This window comes from Colletotrichum siamense (genome assembly GCF_013390195.1).
Source record: "Colletotrichum siamense strain Cg363 chromosome Unknown KSG_Cg363_contig01, whole genome shotgun sequence".
Lineage (NCBI taxonomy): Eukaryota > Fungi > Ascomycota > Sordariomycetes > Glomerellales > Glomerellaceae > Colletotrichum > Colletotrichum siamense.
Window position 1 is genome coordinate 2,918,368 of NW_023501014.1, and position 25,261 is coordinate 2,943,628.

The window sequence follows — 25,261 nt, forward strand, 5'->3', positions numbered from 1 at the left end:
AAGGCTCCCTCTTCGCTCTTGGCATATGCAACCAAGAAATCCGCTGCCAGCATCTCTCAAAGATCCCAGCCTGGCATTCCATCATCAAATCAATTCCCCTCCCAAGCTCTAGCAGTCGCCCACCAGTCGGACAGCACGCGGACAGTCCCATCGCGCAAACGAGCGAGCACAGGTCCCTGACGATTCGTCCCGACATACCGAGACCTCGTGGACCCGGTCGAGCCGCTTGTCCGCTGTCGAGCACCGCAACGCACCGCACCGCACCGCACCAGACCAGCTGCTGCTGCTGCTGCTGCTGCTTGCTGCTGTTGTGCGCCCCAAGACCACTGCTGAGCTCCTCCGTAAGCCTGGCTCGCGCTCACTCATCACTGCCCGCTCGTCTCGCCGCGCTCCTCCCCTTTCGCCTCCCCGCGCCCACGGCCACAGCCTACACGGCTACGCAATCCTACTGCTGCGAGCCACGAAGGCGCTGCTCTGCGAATCCCCTCGTTGCATGTTGACGTCGAGGGTGCAACCGTCGTCGCCTCTGCTGCGCCCCCTCCCCCGTCTCCATCTCCATCTCCGTCCTTCGCCCGCCTCCCGACTCCGCCTTCTCCTCCACGTCCTTGCCGTCCTCCTCCACAACCACCGCTGCCGACATCACCACAACCACCGCAATCCCCATCACCACCTCCGACCCCGACCGATCCACGACACCGCCAAAGGCCCGGCCCGCAAGTCGCTGCATACATGGGCGCATACTCGCATTCCAACGGCTCCGTCGAAGAAACAACCTCGTCCACACGCTCGTTTTTTTCTCGCTTCGCCCTGCCGATCCGCTCGCGTACGCGTAACCTCGCCGACTTCCACGTCCGCCCCGACGACCCCCACCGCCAGTACTCGGCTGGCGACCATGTTCGCGGCGCCGTAGTCTTGACCGTCGTCAAGCCGGTGCGCATCACACATCTCACCGTCACCCTACATGGCTACGTCCGCGTCCACAAGGGGCCTGCCGTCAGCGAGCCTCCTGTCGCGAATCCCGCCCTGTCCGGTCGGTCGTCGGCGCAATACCACGGAAATGGTCACGCTTCGCTCTTCCAGGACGAGCAGGTGCTCAGCGGCGAGGGGAGGTTGGAGGCTTCAAAATACGAGTTCAATTTTGATTTAGTGTTCCCCGAAAAGGGTTTGCCTAGCAGCATTGATGTATGTACTCCGCTCTCGCTTGATTTCTTGAATCGCAGTGCTGACGCGCTTGGCTACAGTTTGAACGAGGCACGATTTCCTACATGATTACAGCGACTCTGACGCGTCCGACTTCAATATCACCGACGACATCTTGCGACCGAAAGATTCAATTGGTGGAAAAGGTGGATATTGGGCCTCTCGCGCCTCCGCGTCCCCGGACCATTTACCTCGAACCAATTTCCAAAAAGTCAAAAAGAAAGAGGACAGGCGGTGGAGAGAAAGCTTCGCTCGCTGTGGAGAGCGTCGATCATGGTTCGGACATGGAACAGCGCGAAGCAGTAACACCCGATCCCGCAGCGTCAAACGACGAATCTACACACGATCCACTCGAGCAACCGCGGAGTCCAACACACACAGATATCCAGAGCGAAGTCAGCGGGGACAGCACCATCAGTTCCAGTACAGGCATCAGCTTAACGCGGGCCGAACCTCGTTTAGGCGGCTCTCTGACAAACTCCAAGATGCAAGCCGTTGACGAAAAAACAATAACGGCTACTATTGAGATGCTCAAGGGCGGCGCATTACCGGGAGACACCGTTTCCGTCAAGGTTTCTGTCCAGCATATCAAGCGGATAAAGAGCATGCACGGTGTTATTGTCACTATGTACCGCCAAGGCAGGATCGATACAGCGCCGCCGGCATCAATGTTCGCGGACATCATGACAAAAGAAGAGACCAAAAAACTTGCGAAGGAAGACTACTATCCACGGTCACGCACTGGTCTCGGCGGTCTGTCTCTGAGCTCCACGTCTTCACTAAGTGTTTTCAGGAAAGATCTCTCGCAATCGGTTGCTCCTCTGATTATTGACCCGGTAACACTGGAGACAACCGTAACAGCATCCGTCAAGGTACCTGAAGACGTTTTCCCGACGATCAAAGGTGTACCAGGAGAGATGGTCAGCTTCAAGTACCAAGTCGAGGTTCTGGTCGATCTGGGTGGCAGGCTGGCGAGTCAGCTTCAGGGCGGCGGTCAACCGAGAGTGGGACAGTTTGCTCCCGGGACCGCTGCTGCAGAAGGCAACAACGCAGTTGTCAATTCTTGGGGTGGAAACGTCATAGACACGGATCGGTTACGGCGCGAAAAGGGCGTGATATCCGTCGTTTTTGAGGTCATTCTGGGAACAACGGACAGCTCGAGGTTGCGAGGCCGGAGTAACACGGTGCGGACGTACCAGATGCATGATGGGGCGGCCAGCGGAGAGGACATTTCGAGCCCTTGGCCGGTTGACGATATCCATGCCGACGACGGCGAGAGCTATTGGCCACTGGCCACACCTCAGAATCCCGGTACCCTAAGCAGGCAACCTACCATCACGATCCAACCTACGAGTCCGCCTGAGGAGATGCAAGCGCCCGCCTATATCCCTCCACCGCAGGTACCAGACGAAGCGCGCTTGACAGACAAGGAACGTGCACGACGTCAAGAAGAGAGACTGTTGCCTAGTCAACCGCCTCAGACTTTGGAAGCAGGGCCGTCCGGAGCATCTGCACCAGAACCGAATATTTACGACGCCGAAGACGAGGCACAGCCAGGTCCGTCGGCACCTCACGAGGGGCACCATGCAGAAGAACAGCCGTCAGCGCCAACATTAGACGACCTATCTACGGCTCGTGAAGCTCGCACAGAGGACAAGCAGGAACTCGAACGACAACGGCTACTGAACGAAGCCAGCGCGCCGCCAGAATTCCCAGACGATTATGACGCTGGGCCCAGCGCATCAGCACCACCTGGTGATGTAGCTGAGCCTTCGGCGCCCGCACTCAACGACGAGGAAGAAGATTATGGCGAGCAGTATAGCTACAGGACAGAAGCAGCTGCTGGACAGTCCAGCCACGCAGCGGGCTCGGAACCCTTGCCGAGGTACGAGCGATGATGGCCTTTCCAGGGGTGGGGGAGAGTAAGAACGATGGCATGAAAACCACTGGTTGAATAGTGTATAATATGTGTGAGTGCGTGTGTGAGTGTGTTGAGCATTGTGCGCCATCTACAAAGTACTATAGAGACATGAACGTGTGATACGATTTGAGAGCGAAAATACAGCAAGCAATATGACCTTTTTTCCTCATCAAAAGCTCGACAGCTTTAGCTTTTTGTGATATTATTTCAATATAGGGTACGTAGCTTGTGACACGCGAGAGGTCAGCCAAGGCCAAGCCAGGCGTTCGCCCGCGGGATACGACGAGATTGCCGGCGTCGCGCCCCCGTGATGCCAATTTTTTGTCCCGTAGTACCCGCCCTTCCGCCCGGCAGCCATCCTTCTTGGCATCGACCCCGATTGTTTGGGCCAGCCCGTCGGACGGGCTTGGTCGACTACCTAGAGAGTGGGAAGAGAAAGGGAAGGGCGGGAGGACACACTGGGTTCGCCGGGAACGGGATCCACTCCTCCTCGGAAATGCTTGTCAAAAGGCTTGACGAGACGATCAAACGTTGTCTTCCTCATCGACGCGGTGGGCTTGTACTTACCCTGGACATCGTTTTGTGTTGGAGCCCTGTTTGTTGTCGGATGCCGACAGTCCCGCGCGACTTGTATCTCATTTTTTGTAAGGTCACGAAATGTACCTCCGGGCCTCTTACGGGTACCTAAAAAGCCTATTGACTACCGATTGAATCTAACACAGCTTGTATCAATAATTCGGCTCCGAGGGGGATGCCATAGACCACGTCTGTAAAACTAAGCCACTGCGCAGCAGCTGGACCAACACTAAGCTGCCTTAGCTACATGGCCATTTGATTTGGATTACTCGTGCAGCGGCATCAGTAGAAGGAGCGGTCTACGAATACGCACGAATTGCGTCTCATGTGGCGCTGTCGTCTAGTTGGTGTTGGTGTTGGCTTGCCTTGCTTCAGCATCATCCAGCATCACCCACCCCCCCTTCTCCCCCTTGCTCACAGGACGACGACCAGATGGAAACATCAATGTCTGGGGGAGAGGGGGCAGGATCGAGGAGAAGAGAGTTTGGGCCCAACGTCGAGACAGCCGTCGCCGCAAAGCTTGGCGGCGCCTTGGCCCCCCGTTTCCCTCTCCCAGCTTCGCCTGTAGACCACAGCCAAGCCGGGCCCCAGTCCCACCTCGCCAGCCCTGTGTGCGTAGGTAGCGCATTGCTTGTTCCAGAGGATGGACCCTTATGTGAGGGATAGGTAGAAAGTTCGAGGCAGGTGATTCTGTCAGATCGTACCCGAGAAAACGCGATACGGTTCAATTGGCCCGCGGAAGATGCGGCAACGTCTGTGGCTGGGAAGGGAGGGAGGGAGGGGATTGGATTGGACGGCTTGCTGGAGGCACAGCACAGGTCTGCTGGTGTCGTTAGTCACGGTTTGTTGGTGTGTTGCTGCGCCGGTGGGCGAGCAGCAGTGATGGAAGTCCACCTCAGTGGGGACCTCGGTGCATGAGATCGGGTTCAACCAAGCATCAAGTCAGCGAACTTCAGTGTGGTGGCCTTGCAATCGCCGGGTTTTTGGTGGATCCTACGCGGGCAGCGCGTCCCTTTCACTTGGGTCCTTTCGATGGAGCCAGGACCGAGAGATTTCGAACGGTGCTGTTGCGGGAAGAGTGGTTCGTCTCCACGCCTCCCCTGGACCTTTTGTCAAACAGTGACACTCGTCGATTTTTTGGTTTCGCTGGCGTCAGCCATCAACAGTCGTCCCCCCTAGCAGAGTATGTCTACCGGACGATAAAGACAGCCCGTTGAGACGTCAAAGTGGTATCAGGCGGTACCATACAACGTCCAACTACGTAAATGTCTCGCAAAAAGGGGGCTTTCTGGCCCTGATGGCGCGAGAAGCAAGCGGGCGTGTGACTGTTTGACTTGAACCGGCAAAGTCCCTCTCCCCATCAACGATGACGACCGTCGCGACCAACAGAGACGAAGCAGGATGACTGGCGTCCTAGCCAAAACTTACCTGCGGCAAGTGGCTCGCCAGTCTGGCTGGCGGAAAGGACACTTGATGGTTCCGAACTCATGCGCAGGTTCCGCGGCGACGCAGCACGGCATATCCCGACGAGAATCTACACACTTGCGCAGGGCCCGCCGAGCAGTGCATGGCATGGAATCCGGGGGGAGGACAACTGTGTTGCTCGGGCATATGCCAATGCTTTCCCCAGATTGAAGCATTCCGAGTGGCCGTTTGATGGGACCGAAGGAGAGAGAGGACGGGCCACCGTTGACAGTTGTTTCCTCGCTTCGCGGCGGCAAGACTGCGGTGCGCAGCAAAACCGAAGGCGATCGAATCATGGGACGGGTCGTCTCGACAGGTCGAGAAGGTGGACGCATCACCACCGCCACTAACACCCACCCATTCTGCAGAGTGGCAGACTATCCAGTGTGGCTGCGCCGTCTCCATTGCCCTCCTACCTTACGTAACATTTCGAGAGGTGCGTGCAGTACCAGCGCGGGTGCAATCTGTCGCCTCATTACACGTAAATCGGGAGTCCCATGCCGATGTATCCCCGCCCCGTCATCGGGCTCCTCCCTCAGGGCCCGTTCAATTACGCCAGCAGCCCGATTTAGCATTGCAATTGGCCCAGCGCCGAATCATCTGTGGTGCCCAGTGGGAATCTGGTAGGAAAAAAGCTTCTTAGCTCCGGCCCCGCAGCGCCCTTCGCTCTCTCCGAAGAAAAGCCACCCACCGCACCGGGGGGTCGACTCCCAGTCTCACACTGCCACCGCGAAGAAGCTGCGTGCTGTGCTGGGCGTGGGTAAGGGTACAGCGGGCTGCGCGAGGTGCTCTGGAGTCTTGCAGGGGGTGTGCACAGCTTTCCACTGCCTTCTTGGGTAGGTACCTAGCCTTCAAGCCTTAGCACGCCTGCAGCCCAAGACCTGTCACTGGACCACTTGGGGGCCTTTTTATCGACAGTCGTTCGCCCACTCTTTTCCCTTGCTTTCTGACGGTCTCAGAATTCTTCTCTTAATCTCACACACCCATCCTTTTTCTCACTCGCAACAAAACAGCTTTCGAATCAATCGCATTCCAGTATTTCTTAGCGACATTGTTCTCTTTTTCTTCCTGCAAGAGCAAACAACTTAGACAAACATGGCCAGCAACGACTACTACAACCAGCACGGCGGCGGCGGCTACCAGCAGAACTACGGTCCTGGCGGCGGATACCCCCAGCAACCCCAACCTGTAAGCTTTCTCTCTTCTCTCAATTCGCGAGCTCCGGAACAATCGCATCGCCACGCTTGGCCCAACATGCGCGCGCATCCATTCTGAAGACATGTCCGACTAACACCTTGATAGTCTTATGGCCCTCCCCAAGGAGGAGGCTACCCTCAGCAGGGCGGCTACTACCCCCAGGGCGGCCAGCCTCCCATGCAGTACCAGCAGCAGCCTCCCCAGCAGGCGCCCAGGAAGCAGGGCGGCGGCAACTGCCTGACGGCCTGTCTCGCGGCGCTGTGCTGTTGCTGCGTCATCGACGAGACGTGCGAGTGCTGCGCGGAATGGTAAGGACACTCTTTCATTGCGCGATCCCATCGAGAACGCCACGCTAACACTTCTGCCCAGTTGCGAATGCTGCTTCGATATTTGCTAAACGGTCTCGGCCTCTGGAAAAACGGCAACTTATCTGACATTCGTCGTGTGTCAAGACCACGGTCTGTGGTGTTGGGAAAGTGGGGTCCGCGAACGACACCGAGAAACACAACACACAAAAAACTGTAATGCTTGACGCTTTTCTTCGGTTGAGGGCGGCAGTGGGAGAGTCGGAGGCAGAGAGAGTCAAAGAGACCGGCGGAAGGATTTTTTCTGGGACACGAGCGAAAATGGAACGAACCGACGATTTCCCCACGGCTATCACGGCGCAAAGACCCCTGAAGAGGTGGACGACCTGCTAAAGAGATGGGATGGAAGGACGAATGATGGATGGGTGGTCGGGCGGAAAGGAACGGGACTTTTGGTTTTCATGATGGATTCAAAGCGGCCTTGACGCTTGTTCATTCTTATTCCCCCCCTTAGGCGTTTTTGGCGGCGCGTTCTATCGCTCCTTTGGATGAGGTTTTGCTGGGGCGCATTTTTGCGCAATAATGAATTTCATATACACTTTACCAAGCGATCCCTTCTTGTTTCGAACAAAAACAGTGCCTGGTGACGTTGAGGTCATCATGACTTGATAAATCAACAGACGCGCTGGCTTGGCCGCAATGCACCTTTGCGTCATTAGTCCGCTCTCGGCTTGGCGGTTCAACACCAAGACTTCGTTAGCGACGATCCGTCTTCAACATGTTTCACGAAACACACTTCAACAGTAAACATCATCTTGTTGCCACGTGTAATTTTATTTTCCACCGGTACCCTGAACCCTCTGCAACCTAAGAATGCAAATAGCTATAGGGGCTCAAAGCAAGACTATTCGCTGGCCGTCATAAAGACTTTTCTATCTGTTCTCATCAACCCATACTTAGTTATCAAGCTGGACGTAGTTCGCAGGGAACAAGCCCTGCTTGCCGCCGTAGGAACCGAACCACCAATCCTCATCGGGGAACTCGAGATCCGTGATCGTAGCGTTCTCGGGGAATGAAAGTTCTGAAAACACAGTTAGCATGACCCCACTCGGTAGCAGTGGGCGTGAAATCTTACCATTGTCTTCGGCAGCCTCGTAATCGAACTGGGCCGTGGCAGTCCGACCGTCACCGGCCGCCGGCGCCGGTTCCGGTTCGGGCTCCGCTTGAGCCGGGGCGGGGGGAGGCGCCGCACGCGCTGCTGGTGCCGGTTCGGCCTCGTCCTCGACGAGCTCCACATAGTTGCTAGGGAAAAGACCGCTCTCGCCGCGAGAGTTGGTGCCCATCCACCAGTCCTCGTCAACCATCTCAATGTTGGTGACGTACTCGCCCTCGACAAGCTCAAGCTCATTGTCCTCGGCCTTCTCGTAATCGTACTGAATCAATGCACGGTGACCGCCGCCTTGTGCTTGACCTGCAGCAACCTGCTCCTGGCCAAACTGCTGCTCGGCAACTGCTGCCGCCGCACCGCGGCCAGCGTTGTTGTCCTCGTGGAGCTCCTCCTCTCTTGGCAGCTCCTCCTCAATCTCCTGCGTAGGGATGGGCCTGGGAGGCTCTCGCTCGACAGGGGGCTCGAACTCGACCTCGTTTCCGCGAGAGACAGGTTGGGCAACGCGAATGGGCGAGTCCGGCTCGGCCTCCTCCTCCTCTTCCTCCTCGGGGGCGGGACGGGGAGGCATGCCAGGGAGCGCAAATCCACCAGCGGGCGGTCGGCTGCCTGCAGGAGGAGGAGGAGGTGCCTCCTCCTCTTCTTCCTCGGCATCATTGTGAGCGGCATAAGCTGCGGCGCCTCCAGCTGCACCGGCAACGGCTGCAGCTCCCACGGCAATAGGAGCAGTACCCTTGAAACGATCGCGAAGGGCACCAACACCACCGCTGGGGGAGGCAGGTGCCTCACGCTCCTGCTCGCCAGTGTTCTCTTGGCTAATCTTGCCACGGCTGTATTCGGCGGTCTGAACAGGAGCCCAGGACTTTCCGGAGTAGCCACTCTTCCACTCTCCGCTCTTCTGCACTCCAATGGGGGATGTGATAGGAGGCGACACAGGGTTCGAGATGGAGCCCGTCTTGCCCTTCTTCTCAGCCCACAGCTGGGCAGGCGTCTTGCCGCCTTGGTCAGCAAAGGTTCGGCTGGCAGCTCCAACGGGCGCAGCAGCCGGGACGGCAGGTGCGCCGAAGCCCATGCCTCCGGGCGTGGGAGCCTTCGTGCCAGTGAAAGTAGATCCACCAAACTTGTTAGCGACCTTTGGCTTGGGGAGAGATGTGAGTCGCTCCGACTGCGCGGGCTGGCTGAAAGCAGCACTGCGTTCGGCCAGGGACCTCGGACGCTCTTCATTAGCGGCAGGCTCCGGCTCGGAGGGCTTCTGCGCCTTAGCACGGATAGCCGCAATATCAACCTTGCCAACCGGCTCGTAGGCACCCTTCACAGGAGTCGGCCTGTCGTCGTTCTTTTCCTTGGCGGCAGCACGAATAGCAGCGATGTCCACCTTTCCGATTGGCTGGTATCCTCCTCTTACAACGTCGCCTCGATCTTCTTGAGAGTTGTTCCCATTGAAGCCAGAGGGTTCTTGGCGCTGCTTCGTGAGCTCTGCCATGTTCACCTTGGTGGGCTTGTATGCCGGCGCGACCTTCTCGAGCTGCGACCGGGTGACAGGGGGAGCGTCGGCGCCCCAGCCGTCTTCATCGACATTCGCGGGCTTGCGGTTTCGTGCGGCCACGATCGGGTTGACAGATCCAACCGATGATGTGGTGGGAGTGAATACGGGCTTAGAAGCAACTGGCGGTGGGGCTGGGGAAGCCGTGGAGCCGCCGGCTGAGTACTTGGCGCCGGAGGCATCGGCAATCTTGCGCATAACGCTCTCCGGCTCGAGGTCGCTGTCTGAACGAGCGGTGATCTGGACGTGATAGCCGTGGAGGATCTTGGAAACGGCTGCTGTGTGGGTGGTGAAGTAGCCCTTGGTCCGCTCGGGGACACCGCCTCCACACCAAGCAATCAGGGCATTCTTGGGAAGCCCAGAATTAGGGTCCTTGACCTTTACGAAAGCGAATTGGATGCGACCCTCGTTGAAGTCTTCGATGAGTTCTGAGAGCTCGCCATCTATCGCGGGGGAAAACGACGTGTCAGCGTGTGTCCCGCCATGTGACGTCGGCAGCTCGGGATGGGGACCAGGAACCTACCTCCAGTGCCCTGGACCTTAAGCACGCTCTCCTTGGCACCAGTATCTTGGAAGGCATTAGCCAGAGGAGCTTGAACCGAGAACAAAGCCCATTGAGCGTATGTCGGCGAGCTCGAGCTCGGAGGCGGGCCGTTGATGACACCCTGGTAGCTGCTCTTGATCGAGGGTCCGTTTATGGACAGGTTGAGTGACGCCATTGCGAGTGTTTGCTTGGAGCTTGACCAGCAGTGGGCGCGGGTTGATGAGGCGTCGATTCCTTGGTGAGATTGGGGGGAAAAGAGGGCAAAGAAAGGAAAAGGCGGAAGATGGCAGGTTGCAAAGATCTCCGTCGGAGAGTCGCCTATGTCTTACGGGCAAGAAAGCTGACGTAGCAAACCAACCGCCTGTATTGCAGTCGTGGGCAGCCGAGAGTTGGAGAGGCGCAGCACGGGTGGAACTAGAACTTGGAGGTGAAGCACGGTCCCACCGACTTCCAATACGCGGGCAGCGAGTTACGCAGTCGTTTGGCTTGCCAGGTGTCGGAGCGGGGCAGGAACATACCTAAGAGCGGTTAGGTAGCTGGTAGGGCAGCTTAGGTACGAATACAGATAGAGGGGTACAGTGGGCTCAGGTACGAACACAGCAAGCGGGAGGGGCACAGAGAACAGCGCATTTCGACTCATCAGAGAATGGATGCGCCCAAACACACGCAGAAGGGGGCCGGATGCCTTACAGTGAGATCACTGTGTTCCCACTTAGCTCAGCGCCCAATGAGCTGTCTGCCGTTCTCGCTCTTCCCCTCGAGCCTCCCATTCCCCTCTGGCGGGGCGAACCCGGGAGTGGTTTCGCTGAGTCAGACCTTCCATTTATGCAACTAGGCACCACAAGTATACGCCATAGACTAGTTTTCCTGATACAAGCAATTTTGCGCTCGCATAAGCTCTTTTCTGTCGCCATCGATCACGAATTGCCCCTCCAAATACCCCTCCACCGTATCGGAGACCCTGGGTTTATCAGCCGTTGGCTCGTCATTTCGTGATCCGGCACCCGACCGAACCTGTCCGCATTCCGGAATCTCTTCCTCACTTGTACAACCCCACGCGACCCATCCTGCGACTCCCTCTTCCGATTGCGCCTCCCCCGATACCCCCCGCGCATCCCCTCAGAGTCCTCACACCTACTACCGAAAAAAAGAGTTCGCGATACACGAAGACGCACAATGTCGACGATCACGGAGATCACCAGTCTCGCCGACTGGGAGAAGCACATCGCCTCCACACCGCCGTCCACCCTCCACATCATCTCCTTCCACGCCCCGTGGGCCGCCCCCTGCGCGCAGATGGCCACCGTCCTCTCGACCCTCGCCTCAGAATACCCCGTCACCAGCCCCCCAGAGACCTCCTGGGTCTCCATAAACGCCGAGGAGCTCAGCGAGATTAGCGAGACCTACAATGTCACTGCAGTGCCCTTCCTCGTCCTCCTGCGCAACGGCCAGGTCCTCGAGACCGTCAGCGGCAGCAGCGCCGTCAAGGTGCGCAATGCGATCGAGACACACGCCAAGAAGTCCGCCGGCGCCGGCGCGGTCACGGTGAACGGAAACCAGGGCGTCGAGAACGGGCCCAGCGCGATGCAGGTCGACGAGCCCGTGGACCCGGCCAAGGCCAAGGAGGAGCTGTTCAAGAGGCTGGCGGACCTCGTCAAGGCCGCGCCAGTCATGCTCTTCATGAAGGGCACACCTAGCTCGCCCCAGTGCGGCTTCTCCAGACAGCTTGTGGCCATCTTGAGAGAGCACTCCGTCAAGTACGGTTTCTTCAACATCCTGGCAGACGACGAGGTGCGGCAGGGGCTGAAGGAGTATGCGGACTGGCCGACCTACCCTCAGCTCTGGATCGACGGAGAGTTGGTTGGTGGTCTGGATATTGTAAGTGTAAATCAAGACCATTCGTTTCCACACGAACTGACGCCTTGCCATAGGTCAAGGAAGAAATCGCAAACAGCGATGACTTCTTGGGTCCTTACAGTATCAAGGGCAACGAGACTGCCGCTACTTCATAGACAGAATGTTGATGAGCAGACGAATGAAAAACGGTGTACCCCACGTACTAGCGGCTTTATCTGCGACTTCTAGTTACAGATATCCCCCCTCATGAGCATGTTGGAGGTCACTCACCACCCACCGCCGATGTCCTCCATGCAATTCGCCAATCAATGACAATTCAGATCGCAATCTCTAAGTCCGCAGTGCGCGTTCACGGTGGCATCAGTGGGAAGAGTGGGCAAGGTGGGAAGGCGAGCAGTGACAATGGGCCCCAGAAGAACAACGCAGTCGAGTGGGCGATATTCATGATGACGCATCTGTCGTTATGTAGGCATGACTTAGTCATGAATTTAATGAAATATTCTAGAAGCCATATTGGTAGGCCTCTGCAGTAGCTGATGTGATATTGTAATGTATAAACGCCGCAGGACTCACCATGGGTTTTGCTAGCTGGGCATCGTCAGTTGGCTTTCCGGGCAGTGTTCCCTATGACTTGGATCGTAGAAAGGCAGACGTTCATCTCCAAGCTCGCCGTGCATGCAGTACCTTGGTTGGTATATATGGGTAGTCGGTCAGTCAAGGAAGCAGGGCCCGGTATCTAGCAATAGCAGGTACGAGGGGCCGGAAGTCCAAGGCCGGATAGGGAATAGAAATCAAATGGATAATCGTCCAAAAAAAAAAACAGCAGGTATTATCAGTAAGTCAGCAGCTGAACCCCTTAGTGTTCTTTCCGTGCGAGCTCAAGTCATCGAGTTGGGCGAACACCAGCAGGAATAAGCCAATCTGGTCTGACAAGCATATCTAATGCCCCTTTCCTCCTTTTTAATACGTATTTGGCCAGAGGAACGGGGCCATGGTAGTTGTTTCTGCTTATCAAGAGACCTCAGTAGCGCATGCCGCTGCTGTCTTGTGGCTGAACAGCAGGATCTCTTGTTCAACCGGCAGGTGTTGAGCAACCCCTGAGACCTCTTTCTTCAACTTTCTGAACCTGTCAAGAATGTTTCTGAACCGGCAAAGTAAGAGATGTCCTCGACGATTGAGATCTTGCCAACTTGTCTCACTGTTGGTCTGCCAATGGCACCAGTGCCTGCCATGTTGGGACAGCCTCCTTTCTGTGGGAAACTGCTCATGTCTCCTGAAGGGACGAGAATACACATCAGTTCTCTCTGGAATCCATCGGACACAGGTGCTTAATCTCACCACCCTCATCACTTTTAGTTAACAACATCACAACAGGTCAGCAATCCCTGTACCTCTTTTTCTTTTTCTGGATATTGAAAGCAACATATCATGGCCCCAGTCTTCCCTTTCAGGTACACCACTTACGGTGCAGGCTTCAGCACTGCCCACGATCCCAGCTTCCCCATCAGCGACAGAACAGACGGACTACTGGCGTTTCTCACCCCGTTTCAACGCCTGAAGACCGAGCTCAACCGCAAAAACGCAGCCCAGATAGACGGACGTCCTTTCCTCGTCCAGTGGTTTCTACCCATTCCGAGATGGGGGAAGACGCTGAAGAAGACCGTCGAAGATGACATGAGGAGTCTTGTACATCCTGCACCGCTCCTCAATCTCTCACTTTATTCGGTATCCAGACGTACGATAGACCATCCCCAAAGCGATATCGTAATCGTCGCACAAGTTGTGACTGAGGAAGCCCGCCCGAACCATTCACAACTTCGCAGCCGGGTGTACCCCAAGATCCTAAGCCTTCTCTCGAGGTCAGTGCTGGAATCTCGTCATTTGCTGCTTTCTCCATCTGGATGGATTTCATACCAACCTCTTCCACAATTGCTCAAGAAGCAGACTCTAACCTCCCTTTTATTAGTCCCGAGGTCGGCAGACCTGAAATCGGATGTTACGTGGAGTACACCATCGACCCTCGTCGGTTGCTCAACCCGTTGGGGATTTTGCCCCCGAAGGAACCCGAAGAAGATCTGACGCGGACTCCTGACTTTTCCGGTTCGGGCTCATCATCATCGAGTAATTCGAGACCGTCGAGCCCCATCACCGCTCCTCTCGACTCTGATGGTCCGCAGCCTCCTGAGGATGAGGACGAAAAGGCAAAAGAAAAGGCGGATCCCGTTTCCGAGTTCTTCGACATTGATGCATATGATGCTTCGAATAGTCCAGGAGACTCGAGTGCCAAGAGCTAGACGGGAAACAGCTATGGTGTATGGAACCTTACAACCAATACGAGTGTACCTTTATGGCTTATCCAAGCGCTTGTTTTTCCAGCGGACGTGTTTCTTTTTGGTATAATGGGAGGCTCCAGCCTGAACGACCGACTCGAGGTGATGGACGCACGGAAAGGGGGGTCAACCCAAGAAGACAAACATTGACATAGAGAAGAATTGATTGAGGTGTACTGGCTAGAAGGCAAAAGGATACGAGACTTTAGGGTTATTGCCGAACCCCAAGCCTGTTCAACAGAGTTTCTCAAAACAAATACCAGTATGCGAATCTGGCCATCTGATTTATTTCCTTTTTCGATATGTTGTAGTTTGTGATATTCAAAAACCACTTGGCGCCAGCATCTTACAATTATGGACAAGGAAAACCCTTACGCTACCTTTTCGCTCTTGCCCCTCTTAACCATTATCATGTCATCATTCTTCTCTGTCCACCGTCTACAGCACGTTCGTGACCGCAAGAGCTGCAGCACCGCCAACGAGCGCAGCAAGATAGCTCTTCTGCGCCTGCCTGCTTCCGCCAGATGTAGTGAGGACCGAGGGAGGGGACGTGGCAAAGACGAGACCGGTCGTAGGTGCCGCGACTCCCTGGGCCTGGATATTGCTCGCGAGCACCATGGAAGTCATCAAGGAAGACGGCAGCGAGATGATCGCGCCGAGACGGGGAATGGTGGTAGGGTCAGCGGGGGTGTCCAGTTGCGGCACTGCGGTCGGCCTCGAGCCCGTGCCGGCAGACTGAGAGCTAGCAGGTGTGGACGCAACGGTGGATGACGGCGCGGTTGCCACAGGGGGTCTGCTTTCCGCGCTGCCTCCCGCGTCGGAGCCCTTCTCGCTGCCGTTCTTGTTGCCCTTCTCCTTGTCGCCGCTGCCGGTGCTAGGGGTCGGCGTTGCGGGTGCGACACTGGAGCTGGGAGTTGTCACCGCAGAGGGCACCGGGGGAGAAGATTGAACCGGGTTGAGAGGCGGCTTGACGGCGGTCGCGGCGGGGAGTTCCGAGGGCGTGGTAGCGGGAGGAGCGGCAGCAGGAGGTGCTGGAGCGCTCGTATCGGCCGGGGGAGCAGAAGGAATAGGGACCGGTGCGACAGCAGCAGGCTCGGTGGCGGGAATGGCTGGCAGTCCGGTAGCGCTCGTGTTCGACGGGATGAGAACCGGGGGCAGGGAGGCGGAAGCCGCAGCCGTCTCGGCGGGAGTGCTGACGTTAGCCGGAGGAACAAGCACCGCAGGCAAGGTGGCAGCGGGCACAGTCGTGTTAGCCGGAACAGCAACCTTGGATTCGGCGGGGGTAGAGACGGCAGGGACAGTCGTGTTTCCAGGGACGAGAACGGCCGGCTGGGTGGCAGATGCCTCGGCGGGAGTGCTGGAGTTCTTTGGCGGGATCAGAACCTGGGGAAGGGAGGCGGTGGGTGTCGCAGATGGCTTGATGGAGACACGGCTCTGTTCAGTCGCGGCAGGTGTTGTCGCAGGCGCGGTCTGGTTGTTTTTGATGGGAGCAGGCGAGGGAGCAGCAGCGCCGCCTCCAGCGGGATCAATAGTCGAGAAGATGGGTGAAGGCGCTGCGTCGGTGCCGTTACCGCCAGCCGCAGGTTGTCCTGCCGGGGCAGAAGTCGTCGGGGCCGCGGTTGCTTCGGCGCCATCGCTGTTTCTGTTGCCACCTCTGCCCTTTCCCTTGCCCTTGCGGCGACCGCCAGTCGCAGGAGTTGTCGTCGCGGGGGCGGTCTCTGCTGGGGCAGTAGCGTCGCCAGCAGCATTGGATTTGGCGGGAGCAGCAGGAATCGTACCGTTGGCAGGAGCAGCCTTCGCAGGAGCAGCTTCGACAACGAGTCCAGCAGGGGTGGCCTCGGGTGGCAAGTCACCAGAGTAAATCGTCTTCGGGGCGTTGGGCGGCTTGGTGAGAACCTGAACCTCGGCTCCGACGTAGGTCTGGACGATGGGCTGATCCGTAAGTTGGTTGATCTTGAACGACTGAGACATGACTGTAGCCTTGGCAGAATCGGTGATGACCATCATGAAGCTGTCAAAGGCCGCGATGGAGGCATCGGGTGCCCAGTACAACCGACCAACATTCTGGATTTGCTCTGTCACTCTTGTTAGTATACCACATCCCCAAGCTATCCGTCACGATGACCTTACCGCCGATCCTCTCCGCAACAACTGAACCATCCGTCACTCCGCTGGGTACCAGGTCGATGTTGATGGGTCCTTGCAAGCCTGCCGTCTCCCACTCAATCGCAAATTTCTCGCCAATGTTGAAATAATCTCCTGCCAGGGGCTTCGTGAACTGGGCGTCGGCGAAGGCAATGCTCGCCAGCAGAGCCAGAGACTTTGTGAAACGCATTTCGTCCAAATCTTTTGTTGATAGAAGAGTCGTGCTGGGGTCGGCTTAATCGTCAAAAGGTCCTCGAGAAGAAGAATTACGGGAGTAGAAAAAAACGGCCAACTAGGGCACGGGTATCGAGGTCGAATCGAAAACGAACGTAACGAAGGGATTGCTTAAGAAAAGCTGGCCTGCAGACGGGTTGACTAGAGAATCGAAAACATTAACCAACGACCACCAAAAAAAGGATCGTCAGTTAGAAAGAAAGGCGCACACAAGTAATGAGTGAGAAGCGAACAAGAATGGAGAAACCAGAAGAAAGGGAGGCAAAAGAGCCGTCCCAAGAGCCGCAAAACTCGGGCTGGTGGCTTTGATATGGATCTCCTCGCGTGTAAGTCAACGTTACCACCCCAGACAGGGGAGACCTGTGGCAGGACCCAGTGCGAACCACCCCTGGACGTCATCTCAAGGCTTCAAGCTTAGGAGAGAAAAGGCTCGGCAGGGGTGCTGGGGGCGTCTCATCGGCCGACACACGCTACCGAGCCCTTCGGAGCGGCGTATGAGGTCGCACGATAGATTGGCTGACGGGGCCGGGGCCTGGACGCAATGGGTGGCATTGAGAAACATTTCTCCCCGAAGGATGGGCCCAGCCACTCGGGGGCACCCAACGCGGTGACGGAGGATTGCGAAACAACCATCCATCGCAATGGGGTGGGCACTGGTGCGGGAGGGGGATCTCGCAAGAGGCGAAGCCTGGTTTCGCGATCCCGGCCTCTTGCATCCCTTGGCTGTATTCAAGCTCGGCGCGTCGTCACTAGCCGCTTGGTAGTGTGTGAGTCGCATTGCGCGGCTTAATGGTTGAGGTCTCATAGACCGTAGAGTGAAGCCCGAGACAGGCAAAGACTTGGTTGCCCATAGCTCCCAAGCTCTCGTCTTAAACTTGCAATTAGGCTTGAGTTGATTTGTGTCGTTAAGCATGTAAATGTATAAGCAGCGCAGTTTCGTCCAATCCTCGTTTGATGGCCCGGCGGGATGGATGAACGCCTGATTGCGTTGAGGAGGTTGAATGAAAGTCGGGATGACAGGGGCCAGCGCAAAGCGGCGGCTGAGACGACGTCCTTGAGCTGATCAAACTCAAACCTCCCGCCCGGAACCAAGCCGCAGAGTGGATCCACGTTAATGAAGTCCACAGAGACCAGGCGATCTCACTAACAGCGCGCACTGACCAAGCCCCTGTCAACGCAAGCAAGTCGCTCTGGGGATGAACCGCCCTGTATCACCATTTTCTCCGTGTTTGATCTTGTTCTCGATGGTCACCTCGATGGCGCTGTTGGTCTCCAGCCATAGTCGCCCTTGGCGCAAATGACAGTCCAGACCCAGTCTTACGTAAAAGACGCTTGTGTGATTGAAAAGGGAATAAGCATTTTGACACCCGTGCTAAGGCCAGACGATAGATTAAAAGTTCAGGAGGGAAGTGGAACTTCATATACCTCGGGCTTCGGCCTCGATAAAGTTTAGGTAAAGAAGTATGCTTGATCCATCATGGGTTGGCCATACCTTGTGCCGCTGTTGTTCAGACGGAAAGATGTGTAGCGGTGGATCGACAGTCGTAAAGCAGCATCCTGGGAGCTTTGTTATAACCCTGACCAAGCACATGTATTGAAACCATGCTTAACTTCCCGATCATTTCAGTGCCCTATTTCTTTGGCAACAAAGCTTTCATAATCAGGCTCGCTTTAGACATTGGGGTCATCGTCGAATTTCCGCAACGCAACGCAAGTTGAAACGCCCCACCTGCTTCAAGCTTGTCAAGCAATGAAGCTAGGTGCCGGCGAAGAACCCAGATTTCTGGGCCGGCAGGGCAACATTCCAGCAGACGAAAGCCATGAGAGAATCTCGAGATCATTGGTCGGAACAATTGTACGTTCGGGACTGTAGACTATTTCCATGTACCGCATCCTAGCAAATCTATCGGTATCTATCATCTAAACATACAGAAATGAACACGAATCATCCCCAAAGCGTACTCGCGTTCTGAGGGAGAGAGCTAATGCTTGATATCCGCCTCTCATACGCCTTGCTCGATTTCCGCCTGAACACCATTGCGATCTTTCTTCTTTGGAGAACGCTGCACCCAACGCGAGAGAGTTTTCTGCTCTTTGTACTTGACCATGTGCTCCGGTTGCTTGTCGAGGGGTAAGCAAGCCTCGTCGAACCAATGGCACATCATTCGAAGCTGTTTGCAGTCAACTGCGGCCTCGTGATTCTTGCCCACCAATTCGTGTTTGGGAAATAAAGCTGGGAAAATAAACTCGAGCTTCAACGAGCACCTCGATCCATCGGCAAGCAGGCCGACATTCTTCCTGAACTCCGGGATCATCGGAATGCAGTTGTCATCGGGCGGCAAAAGATTCTTGTAGCCTCCTTCTTCTTCGACAAATGTGCGCAGAAGTTCTAGATCCTTCGCTCCCAAATGCCATGCGATGAAGATCGAATTTTGGTTGACGCCGGCGTTCGCTAGCTTGCTGGCGATCTCGTGCACACCCAGAGGCTTGCTTTCCCGCGCCCTGTCGGAGTTGAAAATTCTCTTGTGTATAGTTTCGCTCATTTTTTCCAAAAATGGATGGACAGGCCGAGCTATGCTCCGATGTAAGTCCTTGTCTTCGTCGTATTGGACTCTCGCGTTGATGATTTCGACGCCCGTCTCATAGTCGAAAACTCTAGTCTCGAAAATTTTGAACGTACTCGGCGAAAATTCGTTATCGAGAATAATGACCTTATGGCCCTCCTTCAAAGCCTTCGAAACTTTCTGAAAATTTGTACCACTCCATTGCTTGCCACGAGACTTGAGCAAGCATTCTCTCATAGCTGACAGCTTTTCTTGCGACGGTTGGCTGACGCGGCTTTGCTGAAGCAAATGGAAGATACAAAACTTGGTGCCCTGATACAGCGCATGTTCACAGGAGGTTCCAGCACACTGCGTCTGACCAGGCATAGGGGCAACGTCCTCACCGAAGAATTGGGACAAGTGTTGCTGCACATGACATGCCACGCATCGAGGAATGAGTCTCACATAGCCATCCTTCCGTATCATGAAAGCCGTCTCGTAGCTGATGATAGTCTTGTAAGGACATGTGTTTCTGACAAAGCCCTCGGCGTTGGGAAATGTCGGGCCTACGCATGTGAGCCCTGCATTTCCGAATGTGACAATGAGTTCAGGATATTTCTCTGGGACTGGGTCAGCTGAAGCATTGAGAAGAGACAGGGCAAAAAAAGCGCCATTCAAACTGGCAGAGAGGGGTATCTGTGTCTCGACGTACCAATAATCATGTCGTTGTGCGCCATGGTGTTGACCTTCTCCTGCTCGTTCGTTGGGTCTCCGGGCTGCGGGAAGATAAGGCCGTCTTCCGCTTCGTCTTCCTCGTTGGTGTTTGCGCCGTCATCCGCATGCTCGTCAACTATCTGGTCTGTGCCATCCTTAAGCTGCACTGATGTCAGTCGTTTAATACGGTCTATGATAGACAACAGGTGTTGTTGATCCGAAGTTGCAAGCAATAGTGGTTCGCGATGCTCCGGATCCGTACAATGTCCACGGGATATGTGCTTCGCGATGTGGCTCTCGATGCCGGATCTGCTATAGAGCTTCTTCGCAACGGCTCTGACACACATCGGAACTTGGCAGGCCCAGCTGTTGCAGTGAATATTCCGAGCGTGAAAAGTTGCCGAGGCCTTGTCAGTGAATTTCTGCACGCATCCTGTGGTGTTTTTCGTGGGACATTCGTAGAGCTTTCCGTTATGCGCGCTGTCGTAATGTCTTGCGGCAAATTCGGCAGCGGCATATGTTTTATCACAGCCTGGAAAAGAACAAGAATATCTCTTCCTGTCATTTCTATGCGTCTCTCCGTGGCGAATGCTGTTTGAAGACTGCGAAAAAGTCTCATGGCAGTTGAACATCTTGCCGACAGGACAAGGCCATAATCCGCCATGTTCGTCCCGCATGTGTTGTTTCCGCGTTTCTCTGTCCACAAATCGTTCGGTGCACTGTGAAGGGGCAGTCAAATAAAAGCACGGCCACCTCTGGTTTGGATGACATGTGCTCAAGTGCGCGTTCATCTTAGTTTGGTCGGTGAACTCCTCTTGGCATCCTTCGTGTTCGGCGAAGCAGCGAATTGGTTCATCGAATTCCACATGCGCCTGTTTGACATGTCGGTTCACACCAGTTTCCCGGTCGAACTCCTTGCCGCAGCCGTATGGACATGGATGCTTTGCCACGGCCTTGTCTGACGGTTGAGACTTAGGCTTGGGCTCGCGATCGTGGTGAAATGCGTGGGAACCAGCACCTTGTGCTGTGACGAAATACTCCCCACAACCCCGCGGACAAGGAAATTTCTTCTCTTCTTGCATTCGATGCACTGCTCTTGCATGTGTGCCTGCATTGCCCACTGATGTAAACTTTTTATCACAGTTGAGTTTGGTAGCCAGCGGACATGGGTAGATCTTGGGCTTTTTCGGATTGCCCCTTAATGACTGCTTGCTGGACGATGTCCCGTTGCCGGCTGAATCCTCGACGGCTTCGTTTTCTAGCGATTTCTTTGCGCTGGTATCCTCATCGCCTTGACTGTGATCTTGTTCGTCAATGTTGGCTCCTTCATGGTTCAGGACGCCAGAATCATCCGCTAGTCCATCGTACGGCTTTTTTGTCGTGGGAACACTGGCCGGGGAGCCATCGGTGATGTTCCTAGACGCATCTTTCTGAGCGGGAAGCTTGACAGTCTTCGTCTGCCGTTCCGAATGATTCTAGGGTGGTGGGTTAGTAAGTTTGTCCACGTAATTCAGCCGTATTAGTACCTGTGCGGCAGCTCGCTTCCTTGTAAGCGGCGCCATGATGATGAACAGTTATCGCAACCACGGGATGATTGTTGTGATGCTAGAGGATAGTTTGCTTCGTAGGCATGGTCATGACAGCTGGTGGTGTGGATACGAGCGGTACGCTGGTTGATCGTGAACTCGTGGTGGCGTCCGCAGCGAACTCGTGATCTCGTTGAAGAAATTTTTGAGTGTTCGCTGAACAGCGGATTTCGTTTGGCCAAAGACAAGCCCAATGGGATAGAATCTGCCGAAGAAGTCGAGCAGATGTTGACAAGGAAAGAAAAAGGAGATGTGGCGGCGGCAGCAGGTCAGCAAGAAGAGCGCGCGCGAACGCGTCCAAGTTCCCCTTGAGTAAGTAGTGGTCGCGGGGTGAATGTCAAATTATGGAGGTGCCGCGTCGAGGACCATGTACCGAAGGTGAATGACAGATGAGATTCGGTTGCTGGGCCACTCTGTGGTATAACTAGAATACGCATCTAGGATACACGAGATTCGAGGATGGTTGAAGATCTGTGCATACCGACGAAACCACACTACAAACCATCTAAGCATTATCTGGCACAAAGGCAATCTGTTTCCCTGTCTACAAAGCAGCCATCCTAAACGCTTTTCATTTAACGAAACTCATTGGGAGCCGTTGTTGATGACTTAGCTCTGGAATAAAAACGCGGTAAAATCTTTGTCCTCGTTCGTACTAGATTTAAATATGCTTTCCATTCTAACACGCGTTGCTTTTTATCATACGCTGTTGATTTTGATAGCTTGTCGTCTGATTCTTCATCTACGCTTCATATTTCGTCAGGTAAGAATGGAAAGACAGTCTCGAAGAAAGCACTTGGCCCAGGACTCGGTACAAAAGTGATACGTTACCCAGGACTGGATAATTCCGTCGGTTGAAGAGTCGTTTGCCAGACGACTGATGGGCTGACATTCTCAGTTTGAGGTTATCTACGTAGAATGAGTGCTGTCCATGAGGAATGAGCACAGGTCTATTAACGTCAATCTGTCGTGTATCGAAGCCTCTCAATGTCTATTTCAGTATTAGTTCTCACCTTCTAGTCCGTCTTCCTGTCCTTCGTCCTCATTAGTCCTAAGCATTGTCGCAGACCATGTGTTGCTGCTCTCAACCTAGGTACGTCGGAAGCGAATGATGCTGAGTCTTTCTCTGTGAACACCAAGTCGACACCTCGACTTCACTAGAACATCGCGAGTTCCTTGATATAAAGCATTCATCATACCATTCCAGTCGCCTAGCCGATTGATAATTCAAACCTAAAACCGTCACCGCAGAATTGGTGGTGATAAAGTCTGCTCCCAAGCAACCCATTGTCTTAATTTACATCAAACTCTCCATACCAACTACTTCCTTTTAAAGGTAGCTCCAATCTAACCTTGAATTACTTTCATAATAGTACCTAGGTAGACAAGCCTAGGAAAGCATCACTGAAAGCAGACCGTCCCTAAGCGCCTTCAGATTGGTTTCCAGGCGTATTCGTGTTGGAGATGCCGTGGAAAGCATCACCGAAAGCAGAGTCATCTATTTCCGCGTTCATGTCCAAGCCATCACCCAGCGATGCTCCATAACTCGCCATTGCATCGCCGGCAGAATCGAGATCGCCAAGGGAGCTGAAGCCACCAGGGGTCTCTCCGGCGGGGGTACCGGCGGCAGAAGGAGCTTTAGGAGTCGGCTTCGGGGCCTCACCCTCAGTCGCATTGGCGTTGGCCGCGGCGGCAGGGTCCGGCGATGCACCCCCCTTAGGTACCATCACCCAGTCCCCGCTGCCAGTCCCTTGATCGGGCGCGGTGGGTGCATCCTTTGGAGGTTCTGTGTTGCCCATTGTGATGTCCTCCCCGCCAGATGGCGCAGATTGAGCCTCCGACTCTTCAGGAATCGTCGGGGGCACAGGCGCCGGTGACGGCGCGTTTGCGTTGGCCGGAGTGCCGGCGGTCGAGTTGAGCGCTGAAAGGTGAGCCTGTGGTGTGGGGAAGTTGTTGACAGGAGTAGATGTGGCAGAGAAGCCAGTGTGCATTTGATCAAGGAGACCTGCGGCAGTGCCGCCCATGTCAATGTCCGAGTCGCCGACCATAACACCACTATGTTGAGAGCCGGCCTGAGAGGGTCGTCGGGAGGCGGTACCACTTGGCTCAGCTCCTGCCGCCGGAGCTTGCGGAGAAGCCGCAGGCGGCGGAACTGGTGTTGGCTCTTTCACGGGCTCAGGGGCCGGCTCCTGGAAGCCGCCATCCTGGATACGATGAACGTTGTGAAGGACCTCAATATGGCGCCCGAGGTTGGCTTCAACTTGCGCCACGATGTCATCCACCTTCTTGTTGTGCTTTTGAGACCATGTGCCAGAGTTGTCGTCCGCATCTGTGGAATGGCCCTCCAGACGCCAAATCTCCGGGCCCCGCTCCTGAATGGAGTTCTTGACCTCCTTCTCTGCATCCACAAACACGGAGCTGGCTTTTAGGCTAGCCAGGTTCTTTGCATGCTCTACCTTCATCTTCTCCATTTCCGCTTTTGTCGTCTCGAGATGTTCTTGGACTCTCTTTCTGAACTCGTCTGCGAGACCAGGCTCCAACCGACCAATGTACGGCTTCTGAGGAACCTCAGTAAGTGCATTCGCGCTTTGTGCCGTGAAAATACCATCGGTCAAAGATGCGAGCTCGCCCTTAAGGCCAAGTCCGAGATCAGGCGGTGCGATTTGGGCGAGACCGTAAGGGGAAGAAACGATCTCTTCCATCCACTCGTGGTTCTGCTGGTACCGCGCAAAGGAAACGTCTCTGGGAGTAAGATGGTCAAAGAGGTCCTTCTCCAATTCCTCATCGTCGTGCAGGGCTTCGGCGTGCGCCAAGGCTTGTTGCTGGGCTTGCGCCTGAGCCTGGGCTTGGGCTTGAGCCTGGGTTTGGCGGCCACGGCGACCCGATGGGCCAGAGGGAGGGTAGGCCATCTGCTGAGGAACCCTCCGTGACGGGGCTGGAGGATTGTACATTTGAGGTCGTCCGCCATTGCGGGGGAACTGGATACTTGGCCAGCTAGCACGGTCGGATAACATGAAGTCCTTGCGAGCAATCTGGCCGCACTTCTGCAGGTGGTTGCGGGTGGCCATGATGTGCTGAGTATCTTGGGAGACGGGAATAAGGTTGACCGGCACACGGTCAGGAGGGTCCGACGGCCCGTAGTGGACGATCCAGAGGCTGATATCGGGCTGCGGCGCGTTCATCACACCTGTCTGCGAAGGCACAAGACGGAATCTGCGGCGCGCATGCATGGCGACCGACTCGCCGGGGATGAAACCCGACTTGATGTAGTGGATCTCGAGAGACTATGTCCATTGTCAGTAATGGGACCAACGGCGTGACAAAGAGGCAGCATACCAATCCATTGCCAACGTCTTGTCTGTGGTATTGCTCAGGGCCCCAGATCATGCCATCGCTGGCGAAGTTGGTTCCAAGCCTTTTGAGTGGTTGCCATGTGAGATAAATCTGGCCGTCGCGGGGTCTATCGAGGTAGGTCCAGAAGAACGGGGCCTTGTCTTTCGCGACTTGAGGGGCGGCCATAAGCCATTTCGTAACTTGGTTCAAATCGACACGTGCCTGGTCGGCATAATGGTTCGCGGAAATCAGGTGAGCATGGCTCAGCTTTTGACACGTTAGCGATGAGTCTACATCAAATGCACGTCAGGGCGGCGCTGCGTACAAGCTCCTGATCAATTCCGTCACTCGGATCCTGAGCCATGATGGGTCGCGGTCGCGGATTTTGGATATGGTCGTGATTGGCGGTCCTCGATGCGCGATTCTTATTGGCGCAAAGCAATCAATCTTTCCATCAACTTGCGATCTCGTTCGTGGGAAGAGAAGTGCGCAAAGTGACGTTGATGGATGGATGCGTGCGAGATGTGGGAAGGCTGGGGTTGATGGTTGAACTGGCTTGAAGGTCGGTTCGCGTCTCCAAATTTCTCGCGACGAGGCTGAGGTG

The 25,261-nt window shown here is 55.4% G+C and overlaps 6 protein-coding genes across 6 annotated transcripts; 3 read left to right on the plus strand and 3 right to left on the minus strand.

Annotated features, from left to right (window-relative positions):
- Positions 1-729: 729 nt before the first annotated feature.
- RIM8 (pH-response regulator protein palF/RIM8) lies at positions 730-3,098 on the plus strand (the record flags this gene model as incomplete). The annotated part of the gene is made up of 2 exons (XM_036632598.1): positions 730-1,182; positions 1,242-3,098. 2 exons carry the CDS (start codon positions 730-732, stop codon positions 3,096-3,098), a joined length of 2,310 nt encoding a protein of 769 aa, XP_036501347.1.
- Positions 3,099-7,619: 4,521 nt separating this feature from the next.
- Positions 7,620-10,090, minus strand: DBNL (Drebrin-like protein; the record flags this gene model as incomplete). The annotated part of the gene is made up of 3 exons (XM_036632599.1): positions 7,620-7,744; positions 7,799-9,814; positions 9,895-10,090. The coding sequence occupies 3 exons, from the start codon at positions 10,088-10,090 to the stop codon at positions 7,620-7,622; spliced, it is 2,337 nt and encodes a 778-aa protein (XP_036502362.1).
- A 1,001-nt stretch (positions 10,091-11,091) lies between these two features.
- Positions 11,092-11,927, plus strand: grx4 (Monothiol glutaredoxin-4; the record flags this gene model as incomplete). Its single annotated transcript, XM_036632600.1, has 2 exons — positions 11,092-11,793; positions 11,847-11,927. The coding sequence occupies 2 exons, from the start codon at positions 11,092-11,094 to the stop codon at positions 11,925-11,927; spliced, it is 783 nt and encodes a 260-aa protein (XP_036502363.1).
- Positions 11,928-13,200: 1,273 nt separating this feature from the next.
- Positions 13,201-14,066, plus strand: CGCS363_v000752 (uncharacterized protein; the record flags this gene model as incomplete). The annotated part of the gene is made up of 2 exons (XM_036632601.1): positions 13,201-13,631; positions 13,739-14,066. The coding sequence occupies 2 exons, from the start codon at positions 13,201-13,203 to the stop codon at positions 14,064-14,066; spliced, it is 759 nt and encodes a 252-aa protein (XP_036502360.1).
- Positions 14,067-14,540: 474 nt separating this feature from the next.
- CGCS363_v000753 (uncharacterized protein) lies at positions 14,541-16,437 on the minus strand (the record flags this gene model as incomplete). The annotated part of the gene is made up of 2 exons (XM_036632602.1): positions 14,541-16,177; positions 16,233-16,437. 2 exons carry the CDS (start codon positions 16,435-16,437, stop codon positions 14,541-14,543), a joined length of 1,842 nt encoding a protein of 613 aa, XP_036502361.1.
- A 6,308-nt stretch (positions 16,438-22,745) lies between these two features.
- On the minus strand, positions 22,746-25,021 carry ssr4 (SWI/SNF and RSC complexes subunit ssr4; the record flags this gene model as incomplete). Its single annotated transcript, XM_036632603.1, has 3 exons — positions 22,746-24,608; positions 24,661-24,924; positions 24,983-25,021. 3 exons carry the CDS (start codon positions 25,019-25,021, stop codon positions 22,746-22,748), a joined length of 2,166 nt encoding a protein of 721 aa, XP_036502366.1.
- Between the last annotated feature and the right edge of the window lie 240 nt (positions 25,022-25,261).